The sequence below is a fragment of the Sorex araneus genome, chromosome 3, assembly GCF_027595985.1.
Source record: "Sorex araneus isolate mSorAra2 chromosome 3, mSorAra2.pri, whole genome shotgun sequence".
In the NCBI taxonomy this organism is placed as follows: domain Eukaryota; kingdom Metazoa; phylum Chordata; class Mammalia; order Eulipotyphla; family Soricidae; genus Sorex; species Sorex araneus.
Window position 1 is genome coordinate 227,402,181 of NC_073304.1, and position 27,992 is coordinate 227,430,172.

At 61.0% G+C, this 27,992-nt stretch overlaps 1 protein-coding gene across 2 annotated transcripts in view; it reads right to left on the bottom strand.

Moving 5' to 3' along the window:
• Nucleotides 1–334: 334 nt before the first annotated feature.
• The window catches only part of CACNG4 (calcium voltage-gated channel auxiliary subunit gamma 4), a 52,495-nt gene continuing 24,837 nt past the window's right edge, over nt 335–27,992 (bottom strand). The window contains exons 3-5 of one of the 2 annotated variants that reach the window (XM_055133528.1): nt 10,128–10,211; nt 4,792–4,932; nt 335–2,984 (exon numbers count right to left, since the gene is read on the bottom strand). In XM_055133528.1, coding sequence (XP_054989503.1) covers nt 2,437–2,984; nt 4,792–4,932; nt 10,128–10,211 — 773 coding nt within the window. In that variant the 3' untranslated portion in view covers nt 335–2,436. The remainder of the gene's footprint in view (nt 2,985–4,791; nt 4,933–10,127; nt 10,212–27,992) is intronic. The other variant, XM_055133527.1, reaches the window with a different exon arrangement.

Genomic DNA, 27,992 nt, shown 5'->3' on the forward strand with positions numbered 1-27,992 from the left:
CGGGAGATGGTTGTCAAGGCCAACCCCTGGCTCTGCGTGCAGGGATCACTCCCGGCAGGGTTCAAGGGACCTGTAGGGTTCTGGGGATTGAACCCGGGCCAGATGCCTGCAGGTAAGTGCCTTCTCCGCTGCCTTTACCTGTCCCCAGCCACCTGTTGCCCCCTTGGCCCTCGCCCGTCCTCACTCACCAGCTTTAGTCATTCCGAGATCCTCCCGCCCCCCCTCGCCCCCCCCGCCGCCACACAAGCCCCTAGCCCACCTGTGGGGCCCCTCGATAGAAGCCCCTGCACCTGTGCCAGGTGGGGGTGCAGCCTGCTCCCCAGAACCCTCTCCCCGCCCCAGACCACTCCTTATCCCGTGTCCACAGGGCCCAGGGGGCAGCGCCGCCCCCTTCCTGCAAAGCCCGGAGACTATTTTAAAAACATTTTTATTTAATTAAAAAAAAAAAGACAGAATGAACAACCCCAAACCAGCAGTAGATACAGAAGTCATAGGGGCTTAACAGGGGGGCCTGGGGGGAAAACGGGGTGTCACACGAGGGTGGTGAGCTGGGTGGAGGAGAAGGTGGGCGCGGGCCATCTCACGCCCCCGTGGGTACAAGGCTTAGGGCTGAGGGGGGAAGCAGACAGCCTTAGACCCCTGCCCCGAACCCTGGCTCAGGGGGCAACAGGGGAGAGCAGAGAGGAGGAGGGGCGGGGAGGAAGAGGGAAGGAGCAGGGGGAGAGGGAGGGGAGGAGATGGTAGGGGAAGGAAGAGGGGAGGAGGAGGAGGGGAGGAAGGAAGGAAGGAGGGGAGGATGGGGAAAGGAGAGGGGAGGAGGGGAGGGGAAGGCAGAGGGAGGGGAGGGGGGAGGAGGCTGAGTGGGGCAGACCACAGGGGGCCCTGCCCTCCCCGCTGCCCTCTGGCTCCTTAGCTCAGCCCTGCGGGCACGGCCCAAGGTGGGGTTCGCGCCCCCCACTAGCCTTCCCTGAATAACACACTTCTGGTGGGTGGGGGGGCGCACAAGGGTGGGGGGACAGAGTGTGTCTCAGGCCCCTGCGGGGACTGCCTGGGGCAGGCTGGGGGGGTCAGGGGCGGGCTGGACAGGGCAGAGCTGACCCCGGGCGCCCCCCCCCCCCCGTGTACGTGCTGGGACAGGTGAGGCTCACAGCCACCTCAGCCCAGGGCCAGGCGGGGGCACGGGATGGGGGGGGCGGACTTGGCCTCCACCAGGGTCCTGAACTCGGGGTCCGCCCGGGGCTCTGGGCAGGTTGTTGAGGTAAGAACTGGCCGCTCACCGCCAAGAGGCCACGGGCAACTGCGGAGGGTCCCGAAGTCTCGGGAAGTAAGAAACGGTTTCTCTGTAGAAAGCACGCGTGTCATAGAAAAGGGGGGGCTCCCTGCTCGAGGGGCTTCCTCCGACCCCGGCCTCCTCTGTCTGCTGGAGACCAGCCGGGCACGTCCACCCCCGGGAGCTGAGCCTTCCCCCCACAGCCCTCGGCCCTCCCACCCCACCTTCCTCCTAGCCCTTGGGGGTGGGGGTGTCAGGGGGCAGAATAAATTACCTCCAGGGGCCCGGGGGGTCGGCTCTAAGACCCGCTCCCCGGAGCTCATCCCATCAGCCACAACTCGGGACCACGGAGGAGAGGGGTGCTGGCACTGCTCTGGGGTCCCTGTCTGGCCCGGGAGTCCGGGTTCCGGGGGCCCACCACCAGCGAGGGGGCGAGGTGGGGGAGGCGGTGGGGGGCAGAGCCGCTCCTTCGGCCTGTGGGCAGGGACGCAGCGAGAGGCCACAGGCCATTCCCCCCTTTGCCTGGTGGAATGTTCTGGACTCTGGAGGACGCGGCCCTTTCGGGGACAGGCAGGAGCTTCCTAGAGGAGGGGGCCGGGGCCGCCCACCAGCCTCAGTGTCCTGGGGGTGCCACCCAGTGCTGGGGGTGTGGGGGCAGGCCTCAGCTGAGTCCTCCCCCAGTCACAGAGAGAGAGAGAGACAGAGAGTGATGAGGGGACGGTGGGGAGGGGGCCCGCGGGGTATTCTTGTCAGGGTCACACACACGGGGGCGGGGGGGGGCTTATCGAGGGCACTGGCCAATGTCCCAAGGCCCTGGGGTACCTGCAGGACCCTCCTGGTGGCGGCCCAGGCCCAGCTGGGAAGGGAAGAGGCCCCCCCCCTCTCCGTGAACCCCTTTCCCAGCTTCCGAGAGAGGCGGGGGTTGGGGGAGGAGTCCAGGCACGTGACCTCAGAGAGCTGGCGGGCCCCCTGGGGGGACGAGGGGACCCCCGGGGAGAGAGGGCTGGGATGCACAACCCCCTCCGGGCAAGGGAATGGGGAGGATTAAAAGTCCACCCTCCGCTGCCCGCCAGGCCGGCCGGAGCCCAGCGGGTGGAGTGGCCGCTGCCTCCCGTTCTCGAGGGGCGGGCGGGCGGGGTGGCGGGGGGCGCCGGGGGCGGGGGGGCTCACACGGGCGTGGTCCGTCGGTTGAGCACGCTCACGTGCAGGCCGCCCTTGAGCTCGGGCTGGAAGAAGTCGTGGGCCTGCAGGAAGCCGGCGTCCCGCTCGGGGCTGTAGCTGGCCGTGGTGGTGACCTTGAGCGGCTCCCGCGACAGCGTGTACATGGACAGCTCGCCCATGGGGATGGCGCCCGCCAGCTTCAGGCCCAGCGGGGACGCGTCCCGCGATGGCGAGGCGTCGGTGGAGCGCGAGCTGGAGCGCGAGCGCCGGCGCCGGTGGCCGTGGCCGTAGCTGGGCATCCGCGCGTAGGGCGACGCCGAGGCGGGCGCCTGCAGCAGCTGCCGGCGCGAGTGGAAGCGCAGCTCCTTGTTGCGCTCGATGTAGATGTTCACGGCCAGCACGCCCACCGTCTCGGCCACGATGAACGACAGCGCGCCGAAGTAGAAGGACCAGCCGTAGTTGTAGTGGTTCTTCTTGTCCTCGTCCCGCTTGTCGCCCGGGTCGCCCGTGTTGCTGGAGATGTACACGATGATGCCGATGATGTTGCTGAGGCCTGCGGGGAGGGCGGGGTCAGGCCAGGGGCCCACGCTGGACCCCTGAGCCCCGCCAGGAGCGGCCCCTAAGGGTCACTGGGTGGGTGTGGCCCCCAAACAGGACCCAAACAGTGCTAAGAATGTTCGGATAGGAACAAAACAGGCTGTGAGCTGCCTCGTCCCTTCCCGAGGGGTTCTGAGGGCACCGTTCCTCCCCTCCTCCCCTCCCCTCTTCTCCCCTCCTTTCTCCCCCTTCCCTCTCCCCTCCCCTCTCCCCTCCCCTCTCCCCTCCCCTTTCTCCTCTCCTCTTTCCTCTCCTCCCCTCATCTCTCCTTCCCTACCTTCCCCTCCCCTCCTCTCCTCTCCTTCCCTGTCTTCCCCTCTCCACCCCTCCTCCCCTCCCCTCTCTTCTCCCCTCCTCTCCTCTCTCCTCACCATTCCTCCCTTTTCTTCTCCCTCCTCTCCCCTCTCCTCTCTTTTCCTCTCCCTTCCTCTCTTCTCTCCTCCCCTCCCCTTTCTTCCCCTCCTCTCCCCTTCCTCACCCTCCCCTCCCTTCTCCTTTCCTTCCTCTCCTCTCCCTTTCTCTCCCTCCCCTCTCCCCTCTCCTCTCTTCTACACTTCCCTCCCCAACCCTCTCCTCTCCTCTCCTCTCCGCTCCCCTCCTCTCCCCTCCCCTCTCTTCTCTCTTTTCCCTCGTTTCTTCTGCTTGGGGGCTACACCCGGCAGTGCTCAGGGATCACTCCTGGCTGTTGCTCAGAGCCCAGGTGGGTGCTGGGATGGAGCCGGGTCAGCTGCGTGCAAGGCGAGCCCCAGGCCCCTGTGCTCTCTCCAGGCTCTGGGCTCCTTCTCGTGCTCCCCTCTCTCTCACTCCTGCATGCACACACACCCAGGCACACGAGTGGGTCTGTTTCCTTCGCCTCCCTTCCCCCCGCCCCGCGCTGGTGACCACCCATGCAGGAGCCACCTGTGGCCTCTGCCCTCCCCTCAGCTGCAGTGGCCAGAGGCTCCAAGTGTCCCCCTCGGGGCTCTGAGGGCCCCGTGAGGTGGAGAGCTCAGGGTGCCTGGGGTCCGCACTGGGAACAGACCGGGTCCTGGAACCCTTCTCACTCTACCCCTTCCTGACTCCGTCCAGCCCCAGCCCCCTACCCATGGCCTTGCCAACCCCCAGGCCTTGAGCCCCCTGGACACAGCCCACCCTGGGGCAGAGCTGCCCTTTGGAGCTCCTGACTATTTCACCGACTTTGGCTGTTTTTGGCGTTTGCTCTCTTCCTTTCTTTTCTATTTTTTAAATTTTATTTTTTTTATTTGTTTTGCTTTTTGGGTCACACCTGGCGATGCACAGGGGTCACTCCTGGCTCTGCACTCAGGAATTACCTTGCTGGTGCTCAGGGGACCCTATGGGATGCTGGAATCGAACCGGGTCAGCCACATGCAAGGCAAACGCTCTACCCGCTGTGCTATCGCTCCAGCCCACCTCTTCCTTTCTTGACTGGGGGGCTCTGGGCTCACCAGGGCTATGCCCAGAGGGGCGTGGGGCCTGCCTGGGCCTGGACGTGCTCACCCAACCTGCAGACTTGGGAGCCATGCAGCGCGAACCCCGACGTGCCTGGCACCGTGCCCACGGTGCCGCCAAGCCCGCCTCTTGGTTCTGGGATGTTTGCGTTACCCGCAGAGAGACCTTTGCGTCGCCCACGCCTGAGCTGCCGCTGCCCGCGCCCTCCCTGGCCCGGGGAGGCGATAAGCATCCCGAGAGGGCAGACCGCCCCCCGCCCCCTGTCCCCCGGGGTCTGTGCGTGAGAGTCCCGCGCCCCGCTGCCCCTCTCTCACCTGCTGCCACGAAGAGGATGCCGGCGCTGAGCACGATGTTGTTCCTGCGGCTGTAGAAGCGGCCAGCGCCGATGCAGAGCCCGCCCAGCAGCAGCAGGATGGTGCTGAGGATGGGGAAGACGCTGGACGCGCGCACGATGCCTGCGGGAGGGGCGGGGAGTGAGCCCGGGGGCGGGGCCGGTGGAGCGGTGGGCGGGGCCGTGGGCGCGGTGGGCGGGGCCGCGGGGGCGGGGCCGTGGGCTCGGGCCGGGGGTCATGGTCTGGGCAGTGGCCGCGGCCGTGGGTGTGGGTGCGGGCCGTGGGCACGGAGGGTGGTCTTGGTGAGGGTGGTGGCCGTGGGCGCGGGCAGTGGCTTTGGGTGTAAGTCATCAGCCCCCACTCCAAGCCCTTCCCCTGTCTCTGACCACCCCCACGGGGCCCGTAGAGACTGGGGCTCTGTGACCGCTCAATCTGCTGAGTCCCTCTGCCCCTGGACGTGGCTGGCACTGGCCCTCACTATCCGCGGCTTCGCAGGTGAGTTTTATCTCCGTTGCCCTTGTGGGTGGCGTGAGGAGCGGGTGGGAGACGGGCAGTGGCCGGGGCGAGGCATCGAGGTGTCCCCGCGACAGCCCTGGCCCCTCGGCTCTGGCCGGCAGGGACACTGGGCAGCTCACTTCCGGCCATCCCAGACCCTCTTTTTAAACTTTTGTTTGGGGGCCATGTCGGGTAGTGCTCAGGGATCACTCCAGGAAGGACTGGGGGGGGACCATATATGGTGCCGGGGGTCACACCTGGGTGGGCCACATGCCGGGCAAGGCCTTCGGGCCCTTGGCCCCTCTGGGAGAGCAGCGATACTTATAGGGGGTCAATGGGTGACCCTCCAGCCCCCATTGCTTGCCCAAGTCTTAGCCACAACCACTGACTCAGATAGCAGAGGAAGGGGCCCAGCTAGAAGGGACCCTGAGACGAGACCCCTCCCCCGCGTGGCGCATCCTCTGTCCTTTGCCCCCTGGGGAGCAGAGGGGAAGCAGACACTGGGGTGATGCTCAGGTCCAGCAGGTCTGGGGGCCATGGGCAGGGGCCAGGGAGGCTCTCCCGAGAGCACGGCAGCCCTGCCAGCCGGAGCGAAGGCCCCCGGTCCCACATGAGGGAGCGCGGGTGGCGAGATGCCAAGTCCTGGGACCCAGTATGCTGGCCAGGGGGCAGGGATGCGGGCTGCTTATGGGCTGCGCAGAAGGGGGCTCAGGGGGCATGTGGTGGGGGCTCAGTGCGAGAGTCTCACTCTGAGCCCCTGGCCGGGGTGGGGGCTGAGGGCCAAGTCCCCAGATTGGTTATCTGTAGGATACCATTGGTTTGTCGTTTCTCCCTTGCCACAGAGTTTAGGTTTATCTGGTAATAATCTCTAAGCATTTTTAGACAACATTGGTATGTCCTGTTCCCCTTGCCACAAGGAGCTTAGGTATATCGGGTCACACCCATCAAAGTGCTCCCGAGTCACTCCATTCCTTTGTCTATCTGTAACCACTTCTCTATGCTCTCTTCCCCAACCAGTTAATCAGCTTTTCCCCTAATCAGACTCTGTTAATTTGTAAGTTCAGACATTTCTAGGACACTGAACTTGTATTGTAAGTTAATATTGCCTTTCTCCTCTCCTTATGTCTTTTGAATAATTTACCTTAAAGCAATGTCCTTTTTGTATGGACAAAGAAAGACAGTTGTTAATATGCTTTTGTAACATGGGATATAACTTACTTTTGGACCATATGGGTGGACCACATGCCTGGGCATCTGCTTTCTCAACTTAAGCCTCAGTTGCCCTTAGTTCCTAGTACCCCAAAGACAGGGTCCCGACGAGGGATGGGACGGACCCAGGGCAAGTGGTGAGTTATGTGCTACCCTGGCATCGAGATGGGCCTGGCCAAAGTACTTAACGCTTAACTATAAGTTAAGAGCTTGGTCATGGACAAATGCTGTCATGATCCAAAAGCAATGACGAGACTAGGACCCTGCTAGGAATAGGAAAGACTAATCTAGCCTGAGCACTGTAGTCTGAGATCGAGATGACTCCAGGAGAGCAATTCTATAAGCTTAATGTATCTCTTGCTGTGTCCATACAAAATGATTGATATTATGAATACTTATATGTTAGTTGGACAAGGAGAGGAGAAACACACCCATGGGATTCCGCTCTTGGGTGGGTGTCCTGCTGGAAGAGAATCTGTCCTAGAAGCAGCATCCCCTGAGGGAAAGAACTTTACCCCTGTTGATTGTGACCACACCTATGTGTAAGCCCTAACCCCTCATGCTTGGGGATTTAACTAGGCTGTGAGAGTGGGCTGGGGGCCAGTCCCAGTCCTAGATCTGGAGAAGTTAGATCCACATCCAGATCCAAAGAATGAAGTCGCATGGGGGAGGAAGAAGCAGGAGGAGAATCAGAGGAGAATGGAGATGGGAATGGAATAATCTGCAACTGAGACCAACCAGCCTGACCCTCGTTCCTTCCTTCGCCTGCCTCATCATCACCATCAACCTCCCCGGGGTGGGGGAAGCGGCTGGAGACTACCGAACGCAGGCGGCGGGAGAGATAGAGCGCTGCTGCCCTGTGCCTGGTGTGGTGCCCCCCTTCCCTTTTCTGTGTGTTTACACAGTTATCCCCATGTGCTGCAGGTCACTGATGATTCGGGGTGGGGGGACAGATCTCCAGCAGAAACCCTGCTGTGGGGACCCTCGTGGCTTGGCGGGACTATGGGGGCATCCTAGACCCCCAGGGCCCGAGCAGCTGAGGGGCGCCGGGGCCTCCCGGCTCTGAAGGGCGCGTTTGTCTCCTGCTCTGAGGCCCCCAGTGTGTGGACAGAGAGGGGATTGTCTGGGGGCCGTAAAAGCCGCTCTTCTCTCCACAGCAGCCCCGGGGGGGTTCCCGGGGGGCCTTGGGAAGCATGCCCGGGGGTGGAGGGGGCAGTCTCGAGGCCCCTCCTGCAGACGTCGCACCCTGAGCAGGCGAGCAGCCTCGTGCCCCTCCGCCCTGCCCCAAACGTTCTGCAGGTCCCCACCGGGACCCCCGGGCCCATCTCTGACCCCGAAATGCAGGATCTGGTGAGAAGTGGCCGGCCAGGGCCAGCTGGATGGGAAGCCCCGGGGGGGATGGAGGCTTCCGGGGTGCTGCGTGCCCAGGGAAGGGGCCCCGAGCCCCAGGACCGAGCCTGAGAGGTGACTGGGCTCAGCACCAGTTTTCCGGGAGGACTCAGGATGCCAGAGCTGCAGCACAGTGGGTGGACACTGGCCTCAAAGGTGGCTGCCCCGGCCCGGATCCCCGGCATCCCATCCATATGTCCACCAGGATGACCTCTGAGCACAGACGCAGGCGTCATCCCTGAGCCCCACCAGCTGTGGCCCCCGAGCCCAAACTCCGAACCAGCCACGGGACGCTCAGTCTGGCACTGAGGACAGGGTGTGGGGGCGGGCAGTGGGGAACCCCCAGCCCCTCCCCACGACTCTCTCACCCCCACCCTCCACGCAGGGCGGTCAGAGGTGGGCTCGCTCAGCATCCTGTGAAACCTCCTGTGTCCTGGGGCCAAGGTGGTGCCTGGCACGTGGAAGGCCCCGGAGGAGGCAAAGTGAGGAATTCTCCAGAACCTTGCATGTGGCTGACCCGGGTTTGATTTCCAGCATCCCATAGGGTCCCCTGAGCACCACCAGGAGTAATTCCTGAGTGCAGAGCCAGGAGTAACCCCTGAGCATCGCCAGGTGTGACCCAAAAGCAAAAAAAAAAAAAAAAAAAGAATGCTCTTCCTTCCTGCGGACTCTGGCTCCTGCCCCGAGGTGGCCCTGTCCTTTGGGTGCCCTCCCCTGGCTGCCCAGCACCCTGTTGGCAGCTCCCGTCGTGTGCCTGTCCCTCTGCAGAGGGCCAGAGGTGTCCCACGGTGCACGTACTCCTGGTCCCCGGGGAGGGGGTGTCCAGGACCGAGCCCCTGAGACGGCGCCTCAGACAGTGCAGGGACAGGGCCCAGGAGGGAAGGGAGACTTCCAGGGTTCCTTGTTTCTGCTGTGTGCAATGAACGGGGGGGGGCAGGGCAGCCCCCCACCCCCGGACCCTGTTCTCTGCTGCCCACCCCAGCCCTGGCCACCCTGACTGTCCCTTCAAAGCCACCGTCCCCCTCGCCCCCCGCCCGGGCAGGTTCAGAGTGGGGAGTGGTGGGGTTTGGGCTGAGCCCCAGGGTCTGCCAGTCACACGGCCCCACCCGGGGTTCCCCCCCACGGTGTCCCTGTCTCTCTCTGCACGTGACAGGTGTGACCACACGGCTCGTGCTGGCCGTCCTCAGGAGCCGCCCGAGCTGGCCTTAGCGGAACGGAGGCAGCAGGAAGGGTGCGCCGAGCAGGAGGGGGCAGTGGGGAGGGGGACGGGACGGGTCCAGAGAGATCTGCCCCCCCTCACCACCACCCTCCCCCCGCCTCTGCCCGGGGCTGTTCCCCCAGCTGACTCAGAACCCGGCTCCCTTCCCTTCGGGAGAGAACCGCCACCCCCCAGTGCAGTGTGGGCAGGTGCACGGCGACGCGGGAATCGATTCCCCATAAATGAAGCCGGCCCGGACCCCTGGGGTCGCTGCTGCGAGCCGCGCAGCGTGAGCCTCGGCTGATGCCAGGAGGAAAATGACTTCAAAATGCCGCTGCCTCTCCCCTCTCAGCTCCCCGTCACCCCGGGCCGGGGCCAGCGTCCGGTGCGCAGCCTGGGGCGGCCTTAGTTCTCTGGGGGCCCAGACACGAGGGGCCGGTCAGGGCCAGGCGAGGGGGCCAGGGCTGCTTAGGGGGGGTCCACAGGGCCAAGGCCACTGTCCCTCCTGCCACGGCAGTGCACAGGCTGCCTCGGCGTTGGGCTGCCTCTCGCCTTGCAAGAATAAGGCAAGGGCTGGGGGGCGATGCAGGCCATAGCGCCCCCTAAATGCTCGGCCTGCGTCAGCCCGAGTCTGACCCCCTTGCTAGACGGCAGCCCAGCAGCTGCTCAGAAGGCAGCCCGGCCCAGCAGGCCTGCGTGTGTGCGTGCGTGTGTGTGTGTCTGTGTGTGTGTGTGTGAGTGTGTGTGTAATAGAAACAGAGACAGAGACAGACCAGCATTGAGAGGGGCCCAGTTCCCATCTCCCCTCTTCTAGGCCTCATTTCCCCCCCACCCCGCCCCCCCCGGACTTGTAGCCATGGGGGCCCCCCCGCCGTCTGACCCTATTTTTGATGCAGAAACGGAGTGGCCAGAGGCTGCAGCAGAGAGAGGAGAGCACCTTCCCCACCCCCCACTTCCTGGGGGGTCCCTGGCCCCTGCAGCCCCCTGCCCGCCTCCCACCAGGGCCCCCGGCGTCCTCATGACTCACGCAGGAGGTACTCGGAGCTGTCGTGGTCGTAATCATTGTCCTCCGGGAAGTGGTTGATCCGGAAGCAGTGTCCCTTGTAGATCCCTGGGGGACAGGAGGAAAGGGCTTGAGTGTGGCTGCCACCGGCTCCTCCCAAGCCGGGAGGGCGTCCGCTCAGGCGAGACCCCCCAAGGTGAGACCATCAGACGGGTGGGGGGGTGCCGGGGAGGCACACACACACGGGAACTGGCCACACGTGGCGTCACCAAGGCACAGTAGGGCTCCTGGTGCGTGTCACAAGGACACGCCCGAGAGCACTGTGGGAGTGAGCTGTGGGGCAGCAGGACTGTCCAGGGCCAGCAGGACGGACCCCCGCCCCACGCCCGCGCTGCGGTGGGGGAGGAAGTTGAGAGAAGGGGGGTGGGAAGGAGCCTGATGGTGTGGGAGGGGCTGGAGCTAAATGGGGGGGAGGGGAAAGGGGCATCGGTGATGCCAGCTGGGAACCGGACACCTTCCTGCTCTCAAACTCGCCGTCCTGGGGACCGTCTCCTTGGATACACGCCCGTGCTGCGCCCAGCCGGCAAACGCGACGGGCCCATGGCAGGGCGGGCAGGCTGGCCGGAGCCCTGTCCCCCACCTGCCCAGCCTCCTGCGCCCCAGATCCAGAATACGCTCAGAGCCCAGAACAATCTTTTCCCAAGGGTGGCAGGAGTTGGCTTGGCAGAGATTTCCGTGACCCCCCTCCCTGACTTCAGCTTTTGGTACCTGATGGGTCTAAACAAGACCCCTCCCCCGCCAGGGGGGCGGAGAGATAGCTCAGTGGGTAGGGCGTTTGCCTTGCACACGCCTGACCTGGTTCCACCCCCAGCATGCCAGAGCGACCCCTGAGCAACCCCAGGAGTGACCCCTGAATGCAGAGCCAGGAGTAAGTCTTGAGTACCACCCACGGTGGCCCCCCCAAAAACAAAACTAAGAAATTTAAACATAAGAGACAAGATCCGCAGATCACACACAGGGAGTGTGTTGGCTGGAAGTTCAACTCCAAGAGGTCAGGGAAACACACAGTGAAGTCTCTCCCCAGGGCCACTGCTGTGTGTCTCCCCGTGTCACCGAGGGTTCGGGTACTCGAAAGTGAAGGCCTCCCATTTTGGGGGTGCAGGCCAGGCGACTCCTTCCCCTACTGTCCCAACTCTCCGCTCCTCCATTCAACTCATAATGGAAGGTTCTACATGAAGCACGTTGTTGATTTATATGCAGTTGTAAAAATTCACACAAGGGCCTTGGACACTCAACAGCCCTCCCCCTCCAACACACACACACAGACACAGACACACACAGACACACACACATACCACCACCACCACCAGGGCGACATCCTGCAAAACCAAGGTGGTCACCTCACTGCTCAAGACAGCCCTGTGGGCGGGTGAGGCTCCTCCCGCCCCAAGGGACCCAGACCCCACCCTGGCAGCCGAAAACCTCCACAAGTCAACCACCGCCAGGCTCACAGCCACTCTCCACATGCTCAGGCTGAGCCTCATCCATGAATGAACTTATTCCTGGACCATGTGGCCGCATTTGCAGCCACATGACAACTCGTACCTCACACCACCCATACTCCAAGGGTACTGCACCACATTTGATGGGGCTTAAAGTTGGAGGCAACCAATCTTAGAAGGAAATATTTTTTTTACACACAAGGCTCAACCTTTAACAACTTGTTAGTGATCTCTTATAAGAGGGCCTAGTGGCCCCTGGGTAAAATGCAACAATCTCCACACTCTTTCCTCCAAGGAAATGTTTCTGGAGTATTTTCAGTGGGTTTTCATCACCAACAATACAAAATAGATTATTTTGGTTCTGCTCTGGGACGGGGGTTGGGGTTCGGGATGGAAACATCTGAAATCTGGTGGTGGGAAAGGTGTCATGGTGGTGGGATTGGTGTTCGAATATTCAATGCAATATCAAATATTGTGAACTACTTTATAAAATTAAAAACTTAAAAAAAAAAAGATGCCCCTCCCGGCATCCTCTGCAGCCCTTCCGCAACCACCCCCCCAAGCCTGCCTGGCCACCCCTACCGCGGCTCTTGTTTCTGCTGCTCATTTCTAGAAGGTTCCATCAGGGGGCTCCTGCAGGGAGAGTCTCGGGGGCCAATGGCACAGCATGGTACCCGCAGACTCACTCCAGCTGGGGCCTGCCCCACACGCTGCTTCCTCTGCCAGACGGCCTCCTCCCGCCTCTGCACCCCACCACTCACACCTGTGGCGGCTGCTGTCCCCAGGGATGCCGGCTACAGCGGTCACTTGCTGGGTTTGGGGGGGAGCCTTGATCTTCCCCGGGATCGATGCCCAGCAGTGCCTTGCTGGACCCCGAGGTGTGCAGCGGGATTTTTTTTTTTTTTTTTTTTTTGCTTTTTGGGTCACACCCAGCGATGCTCAGGGGTTACTCCTGGCTCTGCACTCAGGAATTACTCCTGGCGGTGCTTGGGGGACCATATGGGATGCCGGGGATCGAACCCGGGTCGGCCGCGTGCAAGGCAAACGCCCTACCCGCTGTGCTATCGCTCCGGCCCCTTTTTTTTTTTTTTATAAAAGGCTGCCAGACTGGTCTTGAGCATGGCTGTGCCCTTTTGCTTGTTGCTGTTGTTGTTGTTGTTGTTGTTGTGTGTTTGTGTGTGTGTGTGTGTGTTGTGGGGGAACGCCCATCCAGCGATGCTCAGGGGTTACTCCTGGCTCTGCACTCAGGCATCACTCCTGGTGGTGTCTGGGAGGCCGGGGATTGAACCCGGGTGGGCCGCGTGCACGGCAAGTACCTGACCTGCTGTGCTTTCTGTCAGGCCCCAGCTGTGTCCTTATCTTGCCAATGAAATCACCCACTACATCCTTTTGTTTTGTTTGGGGGCCACATCTGGTGATGCCCTGGGCTTACTCCTGACTCTGTGCTCAGGGATCACTCTCGGCAGGCTTGGGGGGCTATATTGGATGCCAGGGATAGGACCCAGGTGGGCCGAGTTCAAGGCAAGTGCCCTACCAGCTGTACTAACGCTCTGACACGCCCCCCCCCCCCATCCAACACAACTGATTGTGCTTAAACAATAGGATGCTGGTCACACAATGTAGTTTCCTTCATTTCCTTACAGTTATCTCTCCGGTTGAACACACAGATGAAACTTTGAATACTCTTTTGTTATTTAGAAAAACAAAACAATTCATTTGTAACAATCCAGGCATCTCTGAAATCCAAAGGAACTAGCGGAGGCACCCAGGACTCAGCTGGCTCTCTAACACAGAAAGGAAAACAAACTTTGGCAGAAACGACAAAGCCGCCGCGGAGCTTATATATTCCGCCGGAAACTCAGCTTTAGCCGGCATCTGGGATATTTGCTCCAATCTTCTTTGCTAACTCTTCCCTCCCCTCCCTTCCCCTCCTCTCCTCACCCCTCCACTCCCCTCCGCCAGCCCTTCTCACACTACCACCCAACCTCATTCCTGGTCCTGGAAATCAGGTCCTAGAGATGTAAGCAAAAGGGAACTCTTAATGGGGCTGGAGCGATAGCACAGCGGGTAGGGCGTTTGCCTTGCACGCGGCCGACCCGGGTTCGATTCCCAGCATCCCATAGGGTCCCCTGAGCACTGCCAGGAGTAATTCCTGAGTGCAGAGCCAGGAGGAACCCCTGTGCATCACCAGGTGTGACCCAAAAGCAAAAAAAAAAAAAAAAAAGGGAACTCTTAAGACACTTTAGGGTGAGCATAACATCCACTCCTGGGCATCTTTCGAAAGAGGGGTGGGGTTAAAATTCAAGCATATGAAGAATAAACATTGGACGTGACGCTAGTCAATGAAACCAGCACTTTTCGGACACTAATAGTATAGTTTGTAACGGGGCAGTCTCAGCGCTGAGACACAGCACACGGAGGGGCCATCAAGGGAGGGAGAGGGAAGGTCGCGTGCGGACAGGCGGGGCTGGGGGTGCCAGCAGGCCCCAAAAGGAAGGTCAGGCCCGGGTGTCCAGCGCAGCCTGGCCCTGCCAGTGGGGCCCTGAGAAAGTCCTGTGCCCGCTCCCCCAACGCTCCGTCTGCACCGGGACCCGGACACGGAGGGAAGAGCCACGTTTTCTGGGGAGCTGCCAGAGACAGCGTGGGGGGCTGATTCCTGGGGGCGGATGGCACCCCACCTCCGAGCGGGGACCACCCTGCCTCCCCACGCCGCAGCTTCTCACAGCACCAGGGGGTGAGGGGGCAGCCCCGGAAGTGCCTCCAGGGAACGGCCCCCACGGCTCCCACCTAGAATCCCGGAATAGGGGCGCCCCCGTCACCCCAAGACTCCGCACCAGGGGGGCGACGGAGAGCGACTTCACCCCCTGGCCCACAGCTGCCCTCTCCTGGCCCACCCCAGTGAGGAAAGGGGGGGAACGGGGAGGACCCCCGTTGCCTCAGCCCTGACTCTGGCAGGAGGCTGCTGTCCTCATCCACACCCACTCTGGGCACAGTGCTCCTTCTCCCTCCTCTGAGTCGGGTCCGCTGCCCCCGCACCCTGGCCCAGCCCAGCAGCGCGGTCAGCCGCCTGTGCCCTGGAGCCCGCTGCTGTCCAGGCCACCTGAGCTCTGGGCCCTGGGGCCGCCCGGCCCCTGCCGGCTCTGGGGCTGAGGTTTGTCCCGAGGATTTGGCGTTTGTCCCCATCTGGCTTAGTCTGGCTGTGTGGGGGCTCCGGCCAGAAGGCGGGGAATACCCCACGAGAGATGCCCATCAGCACGGCCAGAGCTCTGCAGCCCTGGGGCTCCCGTGGGCTTGGCCTCCCACATGCGAGATGTCCATCGGCACAGCCCGAGCACTGCAGCCCTGGGGCTCCCGTGGGCTTGGCCACCCACACCTCCTGCCATCTAAGCCACGCTGGTAGTAGCAGAAGCTGCCTCCTGCCCCTTGAGTGCCAGGCAATTCCCTGGCGCAATACCCAATGTCGCAGGCAAATCTTTGCCGTTTGTTCAGTTCTATTTGCAAGGAAACGCTGAAAACTTAAAAAACAAAAACAAAAACAAAAACGGTGGGGAATGGATTGTGGGTGTGAGCCTCTCCCTGTGGGGCCCCCCAGAGGGGACCATTGGCTGAGGGACCCATCGAGAGGGACTTAGGGGTGAGTTTTCAGTCCCCCCAAGAGCTGCCACCTTGCGGCGTTTCTGGGGTGGCTGGCCTGGGTCCTCTGCTTCCCAGGGGCAAAAGGCTGAGAGGTGACCAGTTGGGTGGGGGGGGGGTTTCTTCATCTGGGAAGCTCAGGCCCGCTGCCAAGGGACTCTGGGACTCGGTGATGCAAAGTCTTGAGGAGGTGTGTGGATGAGAACACACCCCCTCCTAACAAGCACATCACCAATGTGTGTGCATGCATGGATGCGTGTGTGTGTGTCTACATGCATGTGTGAGCATGTGGGTGTGTGCGTGTGTGCACATGCATGTGTAAACATGTGGGTGTGTGCATGTGTGTGTGTGTGTGTGTGTGTGTGTGAGTGCAAGTGTGTGCATGTGTGTGGTTTGGGTCATTCCCAGCCATGCTCAGGACTCAACTTCTGGTTCTGTGCTCAGGGAGTACTCCTAACTCTGCTCAGGAATCACTCCCGGCAGGACTCGGAGACCATATGGAGTGCCAGGAATCAAACTGGGCTTGGCCCACATTCCAGGCAAGTGCTCTAACCCGCACTATCTCTCCAGCCTCTGTTTTCTCCTGTATTTTCTGAAATGTGTGAAAACAAGACAGTAAGATTTGTCAATGAAAGAAAAGATACTTGATTTTTTTTTTGTCTCTGATTTTGAGTCACACCCCAAAACAGTGCTCAGGCCTTCTCCTGGTTCTGCACTCAGGGATCACTCCTGGCAGTGCTCAGGGGACCGTACGGGGTTCCGGAGATGGAAGCCAGGTTGGCTGCACACAGGCAAGTGCTCTTCCTGCTGTGCTCGCTTCCCAGACTTGTGCTTGACTTTCTGACTCCCTCCCCGCTTCCCCGCCAGCCCTGGTGTATATATGAGGAATGTACTCTGTCCCTAGACCCAGCCTCGGCCCCTGGGGCCCTGGAGTCTAAAGTAAAACGTTACTCGGCATCCTTGTGTCTGTTGAGTATTATTACAAGAGCCCAGATGTAGAAACAAATGAATAGAGTTGATGAATAAATGGAAGGAAAAAGTGTATGCAATGGGGTATTTTTCAGCCTGAGGAAAAAAATGAAGTTAGGCCATTTGCAACATATGTAGGTGAGTTTTGAGGGCCAGTATTTTAAGTAAAATACGCTAGAAAGACAAACACTTAATTTTGTTTGGGGGCCACACCCAACAGTGCTCAGGGAGCACTCCTGGCAGGGCTCAGGATGCCACAGGAGGTGCCAGGGATCTAATCAGGGTCAGCTGCGTGCCAAGCATGCACCATCCCCACCCGGCTACTGTGCCGGCTCCCACAGGTTCTTACTTTTATGTTAAATTTGGAAAATAAAAAATATTTTTAATTTCTGACAGGGAACAAACTGGTGTTCATGAGACAGGCAGTAAGGGGGGGAGGTGAAGGGGACCCAAAGCATTTCCAGTAATAAAATAAGTCAGACAAGGTCACGCACAGCTTAATAACGCCGCATTCCAGAGTTGAAAGTTGCTGAAAAGTGCTTTAAAGCTCTTTAAACTGCTCACCACGAGACACAAAACATTTCACAGCTACGGTTGACGAAAGACTTGGCTGGAGGGGAGAGGGGTGTTGATCACGTGACCACAATTCTCCAGTCCTAAGCCGGGACACCTGACCCGGATACGATGTCACATGTCAGTTACATGTTGGTATGATACTCTTGACAGGAGATGAAATGTCCTTGTGCAGGACCCCCCACCCCCCCACCCACCTTTGCCAGAGAGCAAAGCACGTTGTTTCAGGACAGAAAGACGGCTCTGTAACACGCTGCCCTGTGAGATCACCCTCACCTCAGTCCCCCCTTCACCACACCTCAGCTACTATCCCTCACTCTTCCCTCGGTCCAACCTGACAGAAAAAGCAAACCGTCCTCGCCATTTCTTTGAGGCTACCTTCCTTAGGAAGAATCCGTGGGACATGAAAGGCATACTAAATATGTGTGCGTGCCTTCCTCCCTTGAAAAGAAAAAAAAAAAAAAGAGGAAGAAGCTGAGAAGCTGAAGCCGGGACCTTTGATGCGAATGAAAACGCGGAGACGGATCTAAACCGAGCCCAGATCACTCAGCTGCTGAGCAGGTGGGCGCGGTAGCCGCTTGGGGATTTGTATTCCTCTAGCCTCCCTCCAGGCTGTGACGTCCGTGCCCTGGGTGATGACCCACTATCTCTAATGTGTGTGTCGGGGGGGTGCATCCCTGGGACTTTGGGTAGGGTTGGGAAGTAGGGGACATTTGGTGCTAAAACTAGCAAAGTTCCCAGCGACTCGGAAGGAGGGAGCCTCCAAGGCGTAGGTTAGGGGAGCCGGCGTCTGATGGGGAGTCAGAGGCGGAGCACACGGCTTCCGGCACTGGCAGACCCCGGTTTGATGCCCTGAGCCTCACCAGGAGTGATCCCTGAGCACAGAGCCAGGAGTCAGCCCTGAGCACCACCGGGTGTGGCCACCTCCTTCCCTTCGAGGCCACAGAGGTCGTTGGTGGTTAAGGAAACCCCAGAGAAGAGGCAGTTAAAGGGAGCGTAACAGGCGGTCATCTATGTGATTCTTTTTTTTTGGGGGGGGGTAGGGGGGTCACACTCAGCGATGCTCAGGTGCTCAGGGGTTATACCTGGCTCTGCACTCAGGAATTACTCCTGATAGTGCTCGGGGGACCATATGGGATGCTGGGAATCGAACCCGGGTCGGCCACGTGCAAGGCAAACGTCCTACCCGCTGTGCTATTGCTCCAGCCCCTGTGATTCTTTACTGACCAAAAAACATTATTTTATTTCAGATTTTTTTTCTATGTGTGTGTGGGAAGGAATCACACCCAGTGCTGCTTGGGGGCTACTCCCAGCACAGTGCTCAGTGGGATCTGTTCCCAGGAGGAGGACCATGCGGTGTCAGGGGTTGAACCCAGGGACTCCCACACGCAAAGTCTGGGCTTCGGCCCTCTGAGCCGCCGTCCCGGCTCTTTGTACAGGCAGTTTCATAAACAAAACGAAATTTAATCGGTCCCAGACAAGATGGATTTTGATCCTTACAGAGCCCAGAGCCGCACGCCGGCCAGCTCAGGGCCGCCTGCCACCGGCCTTGGCTCTCGGGGGCCGCCGCTCTCTGGGCCCGGGTGCAAGCAGGGCTGGCGCCAAGATGAAAGCTAATGGGCCGAGCCTTCGCAGCACCGACCGTTTCATCTCTGCAATGATGCTGCTTTGAAGACGGAAGAAAGAGACTCAAAGTCCTGCCGCCCCCAGCCCCGCTGCTCTGCCGCGGTGGCCAGCACAGAACCACCCACGGGCCCACGTGAGTGGGGGCTCGGGGAGGCCTGGACGCAGCCCCTGGGCTCCAGGCACCTCATCCTTGCGTCCACTCCTCTCCCCTCCCCTCCCCCCTGCCCCAGAATCCTCCTGGAAGGCGGGAACGGGGGTGGGGGGGTGGGGGTTGGGGCACAGTGTGGATGCCCAGGGCCCCCCAGGAGTGAGGGAGAGCTGCTTCCAGGGAAGAGAAGACAGACAGAGGGACCCCCCCACGGGCTGGGCCGTCAGAGGCAGGCGGGGCAGGAAGCCCGGGGCCCGCAGAGGTGGGGCTGGGCAGGAGGGTTGCTGTCGTCTCTTCCCCGTGCCTGCATTGTCCCCCCCTCCACGGGCAATCCCGGGGCACCTACGGCTGGCCACTGCGGGCCACCCCCTCCTGGGCAAACTCCGGAGAGCGGGAGAGGAGGGGCCACGGCGGGGACTCCAGACGCAGGAGCGCAGGCTTTGCCCGGTCCCAGCCCCGGCCACCCCCGTGGTCCCCCAAGCACCACCGAGTGTGACCCCACCCCCCAAAAAATATAAAGTAGACACACCAGGAGCCGGTTCAGGCCGGATCAGGAGAGGGGACTGGAGGCGTCTTAGATTGTGGGCTCTGACCCACAGCCCAGGTGGCGGGAGGTCCAGGCGGGGACCCCTCTGGGCATGGGTGGGTGGTGGCGGGAGGGGGGCAGTCACGTGACTTGGGAACATTTCCCCACACACACACCCTGCTACCCCGGCCTTTCCCATGACTGTGAGGACAGGACTACACCCTCCCCCACTCCCCACCCAGGGGGCCGACACTCTGGCAGCTTCTTTGAAACCATCTCAGGCTGGGATAAACAGGGGACACGGGGTGTGAATGGTCACCAGCGTGGACATCACAGTCCCAGGTGCCCATCCCCCCACTCCCGGTCCAGGGAGGTGCGAGTCGGGGACCTGTCCAGCAGGGGGCGCAGAGGAGTGGGGCGGTGGCGGTGGGACGGGGGAGGGGTTGTGGGGCGGCCTGCTCTGCGGCAAGCAGCCCCTGGCCCTGCCTCACGCCCACCTCCGAAAGGGGCGGGGCAGCCAAGAGGACCCCGAAGGCTGTGGTTTCCAGAAGGGACTCAGGACTTCAGGGAAGGCACGAATGTGGGGTACCGGGGCGCACGGGGCTTTGCCAGGCGGGCGGGAGCATGCACCCACGGGGTGAGCCCAGACTGCAGGCAGGAGGTCCAGCCGGGATCCCCCACACCACCAGATGAGACCCCCCTCCCAGCCCACCCGGAGCTGGGAGCCGCCCCGGAGCGCCCCTGGGTGTCGCCCAAAAACTACAAACAAGGAAACGAAGAGACGGGCAATCGGGATTTGCTTTGCCCTGTGATAAGATCTCCCGACTTCACGGCGGGGCACCCCAGGACTCCCAGGGCACTCTCAGAGCGGGGCGGCGTCCACTGGCCAGAGCACGACAGGGGACACGGACCCCTCCACTCGTCACGTGGGGAAACTGCTTCTCCCGGAGGCTGCTCGGGGCGCTGATGTTTGGGCTGCAGGATGTGGGGGGTGCATCCTGTCACAACAGAGATTCGGGGCCATGGTGGGAGGTCGGGGCTTGGAGGGGTGCAGATGTGTCATGGAGGGCTCAGGGAAAAGGCCAGGAGGCGAGGTGGGATCCTTCCCTCGGGCGGAGGTGGGCTCTGCATCTAGGGCCGCCCTAACCAGCCGGCAGCTTTCCCCAGAAAAAACCCACGGCCTCGTCAGGGCCGGAGCCACAGCACAGCACGGCACAGCGGGGGAGGTGCTTGCCTTGCACGCATCAGACCGGGGTTCGATCCCTGGCACCCCAGACAGTTCCCGGAGGGCCCGGAAAGTGATCTCCGAGTGCAGAGCCAGGAGGAACCCCTGAGCATCACTGGGCGTGAACCCAAAACCCAAAGAAAAAGAAAACCAGAGTCTCGTTCAGGAGGCCCAAAGGTCAAGGGCAGAGGCCATGTGGGTGCCCCCATGCCCCCGCACCCTGTGCTCTTCCTGTACCCTGACCCCCCCATGCTATGCTGGGGTGCATGCCCACCACCCCGAGGACATTGTCCTCAGAAAACACGGCAAAGACCCCACCCAAAGGTCCCATTCCGAGTCCTCCATGTGCAGGTTTGGGGGGCACAGAGGTCCCATGTGATCCAGGTGGCCCCCCAACCCCCAGCTCCAGCTGTTTCCCTGACGCCCCCCATCTCCACTCAGAACCCCCCCCGAACAACTCCAGTCTCCTCCCAGGCCCCTCCCCAAAGAAGGCGCCAATCCTGAGACCCCCCAACCATCCCGTCGGGGCCGCCCTACCGGCCTGCCTCTCTCGGGTGCACGAGGCCACCACTGGGAACCCACCCTGGGGTTCAGAGAGACGCGGCAGGAGCTGGACGGGGCTCCCTGGCGTGTCAGTGCCCATCTGACACCCTCTGACTGACCCGCTGCGGCCACACGCTGAGCGTCTCTGCTCAGGGTTCCAGCACCTTCCAGGGCTTCCCTGGCTGTTCCCGGGGTCCCGCTGGCCCCCGGACTGTGAGCTGGAATGCAGTGTGTCCCTCCTTGGAGGGACCACGAGGCCGCAAGCCCGTAGCTCTCTGTTCCCATGGCGCATGGGCCGTCAAGAGACGCCCCCTGACCCCCCCACCCTGCAGCCCGCCCCCCTGGGCCCGTGGCACGAGCTCCCCTTTCTCTCCAACATCGTCCACGCGGCGTCCTTCTGTTAGTGATGAGTATGTGATGGCGACGTGGGCCCTGCTCCCCCCAGGAGAAAAGAAAAGGGGTGTCAGGAGGAGGCCAGCCTGGCCCCAGAGGCCGCAGGGCGAGGTCAAGCCAGCTTCTTCCGCCTGGAAAATGGGGACCTACTTCGCACCGTCCCCCAGGGCTGAAGGGAGGACCCCGCCTCAAGGAAACCCATATTGAGTAGAGCAGTCGGCGCTCAGGGCTGCCTCCTGTGCTGGGTGTGTGTGTGTGTGTCTGCCTCCTGTGCTGGGTGTGTGTGTGTGTGTGTGTGTGTGTGTGTGTGTGTGTCTGCCTCCTGTGCTGGGTGTGTGTGTGTGTGTGTGTGTGTCTGCCTCCTGTGCTGGGTGTGTGTGTGTGTGTCTGCCTCCTGTGCTGGGTGTGTGTGTGTGTGTGTGTGTCTGCCTCCTGTGCTGGGTGTGTGTGTGTGTGTGTCTGCCTCCTGTGCTGGGTGTGTGTGTGTGTGTGTCTGCCTCCTGTGCTGGGTGTGTGTGTGTGTGTGTGTGTGTGTGTGTGTGTGTGTCTGCCTCCTGTGCTCTGTATGTGTGTGTGTCTGCCTCCTGTGCTGGGTGTGTGTGTGTGTGTGTGTGTGTGTGTCTGCCTCCTGTGCTGGGTGTGTGTGTGTGTGTGTGTGTGTGTGTTTGCCTCCTGTGCTGGGTGTGTGTGTGTGTGTGTGTGTGTGCCTCCTGTGCTCTGTGTGTGTGTGTGTGTGTGTGCCTCCTGTGCTCTCTGTGTGTGCGCGCAGTGCCTGCAAAGCTGTGTTCCATCCTTGGGGGGGGCGTCCCCCAGCCCCGACACACGCGTGGTTTGTCGAAGGCGCCTCCGACGCTTGCTGGTTTCCAGCTAAGTGTGGACACTGCCTCCCGCCCGTCCCGGGGCCCAGAGCGCGGGGCTCACGCCCAGCTGACCCAGTTCTGGCAGCCATGCCGAGGGCCACCCCTGCGCTTCCCTTCTCTGGGGGCCTCCCTGGCCCTGCCCTTCTCTCCAGGTCTTTGCCCATAGCTGGGGGCCGACCGTTTAGCCTTTGTCCACGTTCTTTGCGTTTTCAGCGCTTGTTTCGGGCCACACCTGGCAGTGCTCAGGGATCACTCCCAGCGGGGCTCGGGGGACCACAGGGACCCAGGCGGGGGCCTCTCCGGCTCTGCTATCTCCCGCACTCAAGATTCGTTTGCTGGCGCCAGGCCTGGGGGACGTCCAGGGGCGCCACGGAGCTGGGGAGGGGAGTGTCCCCTTCCCCTCAGGACGAGGGAGCCAGTGACACGGACCCCCAAGGCAGCGACAGGGTCAGGGCGCTGCTACTTGCCGCCCAGACCGGCATGAGCACAGGCTGACTTGGGAGGGGGGCAGGGGGAGACGGTGCACGAGGGCCAACCCCGACGCTGCCTGTGGGCTCCCAGAGCCTCCCCGGCAGTGACCCCTGAGCACAGAGGCCGGAGTCAGCCCTGAGCACTGCCCGATGTGGCCCCCAAACAGTAACAAAGTGTAGCCATGCGTGTGGAGAAACTTCCGGAAAGAGCTTGTGTGGGAGGAGGAAGGGACGAGGCCAGAGGTGTCGGGGTCGCCCCGTCAGTGCACGGACTCGGGGGGGGGGGGGGGGCTCCACCGTGTGCTCTCCAAAGGCTGGGAAGATCTGATGGAGGGGGAGTGATAGACAGCAGGGAGGGTGCTGGCCCTGCACGCAGCCCCCCAAGGTTGGGTCCTCGACACCCCACACGGTCCCCTGAGCCCTGCCAGGAGAGATCACTGAGCACAGAGCCAGGAGCAGGGCCCGAGCATCGTCAGGTGTGGCCCACACCCTGCCCTCCCCCCCCAAATTTTTTTTTCTTTTTTTGCTTTCTAGGTCACATCCGGCAATGCTCAGAGGTTACTCCTGGCTCTGCACTCAGGAATTACCCCTGGCACTGCTCAGGGGACCCTATGGGATGCTGGGGATCGAACCTGGGTCGGTCACGTGCAAGGCAAATGCCCTCCCTGCTGTGCTATCGCTCCAGCCCCCCCCCAAAAAAAATTTTTTTAATGAGGGATTTGGGGAGCTTTGCACTGTGTGGCCTCGGGCTGCCCCCCGCTTGGCTCTAGGTGTGTGGGGTTTGGGGGCCCCCAGATCCCTTAAGGGGGATCTTGTCCTAAAGGATCCAGCTGCCCAGGAGACAGCAGAAGCCGCTCCCCGAGGCACCAACAAGCTCCCTCTTCATCGCAGCCTCATACTGGCGCCTTGTGAGGGGGACACAGAATCTGGCTCACACGGCCTGCAGCTGCCGGGTGCCACTGCCAGGACAGGCGCCTCCAGCCCGCCCCTCCCCGCCCCCACTCTCAGCCACACGGCGGGGGAGTTGGGGGGGGGCGGCGTGGTCACCCCCAGGCCTCAGGTGCGTGTTTCCAGAGCACACGGGGTCCCTGGCAGCGCGGGCCGGAGTGGCGGTGGGCCTGGGGGTCTCTGGGCAGCTGCCCATCCCCTCACTCCCCTTTCTCCGTCAGGCATGGGTGGTGTCCCCTGGAGGCAGCTGGCAGGGACACACACCACATCTACCGGGGGCACTTGGACCCTGTGCCACGTGGGGGGGGGCTGGACTCGGGCAGTGTCAGCTCGGGGGTCTCTGCAAGCAGCCGTGGGCCAGCCGCTCCCCACGGGGTGGGGCGGGATCCCCGGAGAAATCTCCGTTTCCCCCCCAAAGTCCGCAGGGATGAACCCGGAGCCTAGCGGGCAGGGCAATTGGGTAAACTGAGGCATCTCTCTGTATCCTGGGTCTAAGATCTTGGACTCCAGCGACTCAGGCCAGGAATGGGGAGGAAGGGGGGCACCTGGTGGGCACGGACCCGTCCCAAGGGTGCGAGGGGCCGTATGGAACCCAGTCGGGGGCTTCTCTGGCTCTGCTCTCTCCCGGGACTCAGGATTTGTTCACTGGCGCAGGCCTGGGGGGAGTCCAGGTGGTCCAAAGACTAGAACGTCCAGCCTCAGAGCTGGGGAGGTGAATGCCCACCGCGGGGGGGGGGCTCTTTCTCTGGGAGCAGCCCCCAACGCCAAGGGTGGCCGCACCACAGTGGCCCACCCGATGTTCTCTCCAGAGTGTGGATTTGGGGGTCCCGGCCTGGCTCTCTGGGCGGGCTCAGTAGCTAAGGACCTGCCTTGGCCCAGCGTGCGCACAGCTGAAAGCCGCCCCCAGCACAGCCTGGGCTGTCCGTCTGGACCCCCCAATGCCTCAGCAGGGTGACCCCCAGTGCCCTAGGGCCCCTCCGTGCAATAAAGAGGGGTGCAGGTGGGGGCTGTGACTCAGTGGCAGAGCACTGGCTTTGTGAGTGTGAGGCGAGGGTTCGGTCCCTGGACCAACACACACACACACACACACACACACACACACACACACACACACACACACACACACACGTCAAAAGCCCCACAGTGCAAACACATGAGCCCTGCGAGCTTCACCTCAACCAGGCCCACATCAGCCACAGCTGAGGGACGAGTATGAAAAAGAGGAGGCAGAGGACGCCCGGGGCTGCTGGGCGCTCAGCGGGGAGTCTTGGGGGGTGGTCCATGAAGCCTAGGGCCGCCTGGGCTCTTATACATCAGTCAGTCACTCAAGAACCACATGCAGGGCTGGAGCAATAGCACAGCGGGTAGGGCGTTTGCCTTGCATGCGGCTGACCAGGGTTTGATCCCCGGCATCCCATAGGGTCCCCTGAGCACCACCAGGAGTGATTCCTGAGTGCAGAGCCAGGAATAAATAACCCCTGAGCATCGCCAGGTGTGACCCAAAAAAAGAAAAGAAAAAAACTACTCCATGTGCTCCAGGCAAAGCTTTCTCTTTAGGATCCATTTCTTAAAAGAAGTTCAGTTCAGTTCAGTTCGTGGGCTGGAGTGATCGGACAGTACCTAGCCTGGGTTCCATCCCCGGCACCGCTCAGGAGTAACCGCAGAGCACAGAGCCAGGAGTCAGCCCTGAGCACTGCTGGGTGTGACCTCAGCCCCACTTGGGAGAACCCTGACGTGCAGGCAGCTGTGCCTCTCGGGGAGGGGGTCCCGCTGAATCCCTGCTGGTATGTGGTTCCTCTCCTAAGGACCCTGGAGAGAGGGAATACTGCCTTGTGACACCTGGTGGCCCACACACCCCTTCCTTCAGGCCTCTGTTGGGGGCAGGGGACCGGGAGAGGAGTCTTGGATTCCTCCTCTCTGAGGTAGGGGCGTCCACACACCTCTCCGAGGCCACATCTCTCAGGCCACCCTGGATTTATTAATTTTTTTTTTTTTTTTGCTTTTTGAGTCACACCCAGCAATGCTCAGGGGTTACTCCTGGCTCTGCACTCAGGAATTCCTCCTGGCAGTGCTTGGGGGCACCCTATGGGATGCTGTGAATCGAACCCGGATAGAACGCGTGCAAGGCAAACGCCTTACCTGCTGTGTTATTGCTCCATCCCTGGATTTATTAACTTTTGGTTTGGTTTTGAGGTCATACCAGCTGGGCTCAGGGATCTCTCCCGGCAGGGTTCAGGGGACCATCTGGAATGCTGGGGATCGAACCCGGGTCAGCCACATGCCAGGCAAGCGCCCTCCCCACTGTGCTCTGGCTCTAGCCCTGAGTTATTAAATTTTTTTTTCTTTTTGGGTCACACCCGGCATTGCACAGTGGTAACTCCTGGCTCATGCACTCAGGAATTACTCCTGGCGGTGCTCGGGGGACCCTATGGGATGCTGGGAATCAAACCCGGGTCGGCCGTGTGCAAGGCAAACATCCTACCCACTGTGCTATCGCTCCAGCCCCGAGTTATTAATTTTTAATAGGGTGAGGGCTCCTCAAACTATCAGTGCCTGGGGAGGGGGGCTGTGAGCCACGCCCATGATGCTTGACCATGGGGCAGGGAGGTTCAAGGCTGCTGGGGGTCACCAGGGTCACACAGGACAGAGCTGGGGGGAGGGGGAGGGTGCATGTGACACCAGGGACCAACTCGGCCCCCGTGCATGCAAAGCACAGGCCCCCACCCCCCCCCTATAAGAAGCCGCCACCCCCACTGCTAAACCTGGAACTGAGAATCTTCTCCCGATTCCAAGAAATGCTTGAGGAAAGGCCCCCCCCCCAGACGGTCTGGGGCCCCAGTGCCCTGCCCCAGGGCGCTCCTCCCACGCCCAGCTCACTCCAGAGTTCTTAGAGAACTTTACCCAGCCAGCGTCCTGTCCCGCCCGCCCCGGCCTCTGCAGGGCCAGGATTTTCCAGCTTCCTGCTGAGATTCATAATTGACTGGAGCCGGGGAGATTTCCCCGAGACCAATCGCAGCTTCACGCCCAGCACCGGGAAATGGGAGTTCAGTTCCTGGCGTGTGATTTTCCCGTTCCTGTCTGCTGCTGCTCCCGGCTCCGGCTCCAATGGAATCTCAAACCCAAGGCTGGAGTCCTTTTAAAGGAAGTTCTTTCCTTTAATGAGGAGCAAGTACAGAGTTCCCTGGGGGCGGAAGAGCTCTCTGCGGATTCCAGGCTTCGCTGGTGGTTTGCCCCTGCAGGGCTGCAAAGTTGCTTCAATGTTGCAGTCCCCTTCCGCACACCTTCTCTTGGTTGGGAGGGCTGGTGGCGGGAAGGAGATTCCTAGTGTAGACTCATATGGGGTTCTGGGAATCCTCGGCTTTGCCCTATTCACGTGACACCTGGTGGCTGGGGAGATACCAAAGATAGCAAAGGGCTGGAGCACACGCTTTGCACGTGGGAGCCCTGGGTTCAAGCCCCAGCACTGGTCCCCCAGCACTGCTGAGAGTGGCCTCCGAGCATATCTGGGTTGTTTCCCTCAAAGAATTGAAGAACGCAGGCATGGAGGATGTTCAAAGAGCTGGGGTGAATTCTCTGCAGGTGGGAGTCAGGGGGTGGGGCTCAGTATTCAGGAGCACATGGGCCCTGAGCACCACCTCGAGACACTCCCATGTCAGGAGCAGTCTCTGAGCATTGCTAGGTGTGATGCGCCCCCCTAAAATTAAAGCCACAAAAAAAGAGGAAGAAGAGGAGGAAGAGGAGGAGGAAGAGGAAGAAGGAGGAAGAGGAAGTGGAAGAAAAAGAGGAAGAGAAGATGAGGGGGAGGAGGAGGGAGAGGAGGAGGAAGAGGAGGAGGAGAAGAAGAAAAGAAGAAGAAGAAGAAGAAGAAGAAGAAGAAGAAGAAGAAGAAGAAGAAGAAGAAGAAGAAGGAGAAGAAGGAGAAGAAGAAGGAAGAGGAGGAGGAGAAGGAGGAGGAGGAAGAGGGAGAAGAAGAAGAAGAAGAAGAAGAAGAAGAAGAAGAAGAAGAAGAAGAAGAAGAAGAAGAAGAAGAAGAAGAAGAAGAAGAAGAAGAAGGAGGAGGAGGAGGAGGAGGAGAGGAAGAAGAGGAGGATGGAGGAGGAAGAGGATGAAGAGAAGGAGGAGGAAGAGGGAGGAGAAGAAGAAGAAGAAGAAGAAGAAGAAGAAGAAGAAGAAGAAGAAGAAGAAGAAGAAGAAGAAGAAGAAGAAGAAGGAGAAGGAGAAGAAGAAGGAGGAGGAGGAGGAGAAGGAGGAGGAGGAGGAGGAAGAGGGAGAAGAAGAAGAAGAAGAAGAAGAAGAAGAAGAAGAAGAAGAAGAAGAAGAAGAAGAAGAAGAAGAAAGAAGAAGAAGAAGAAGAAGAAGAAGAAGAAGAAGAAGAAGAAGAAGAAGAAAGGAGGAGGAGGAGGAGGAGGAGGAGGAGGAGGAGGAGGAGAAGGAAGAGGAGGAGAAGGAGAAGAGGAGAAGGAGGAGGAGGAG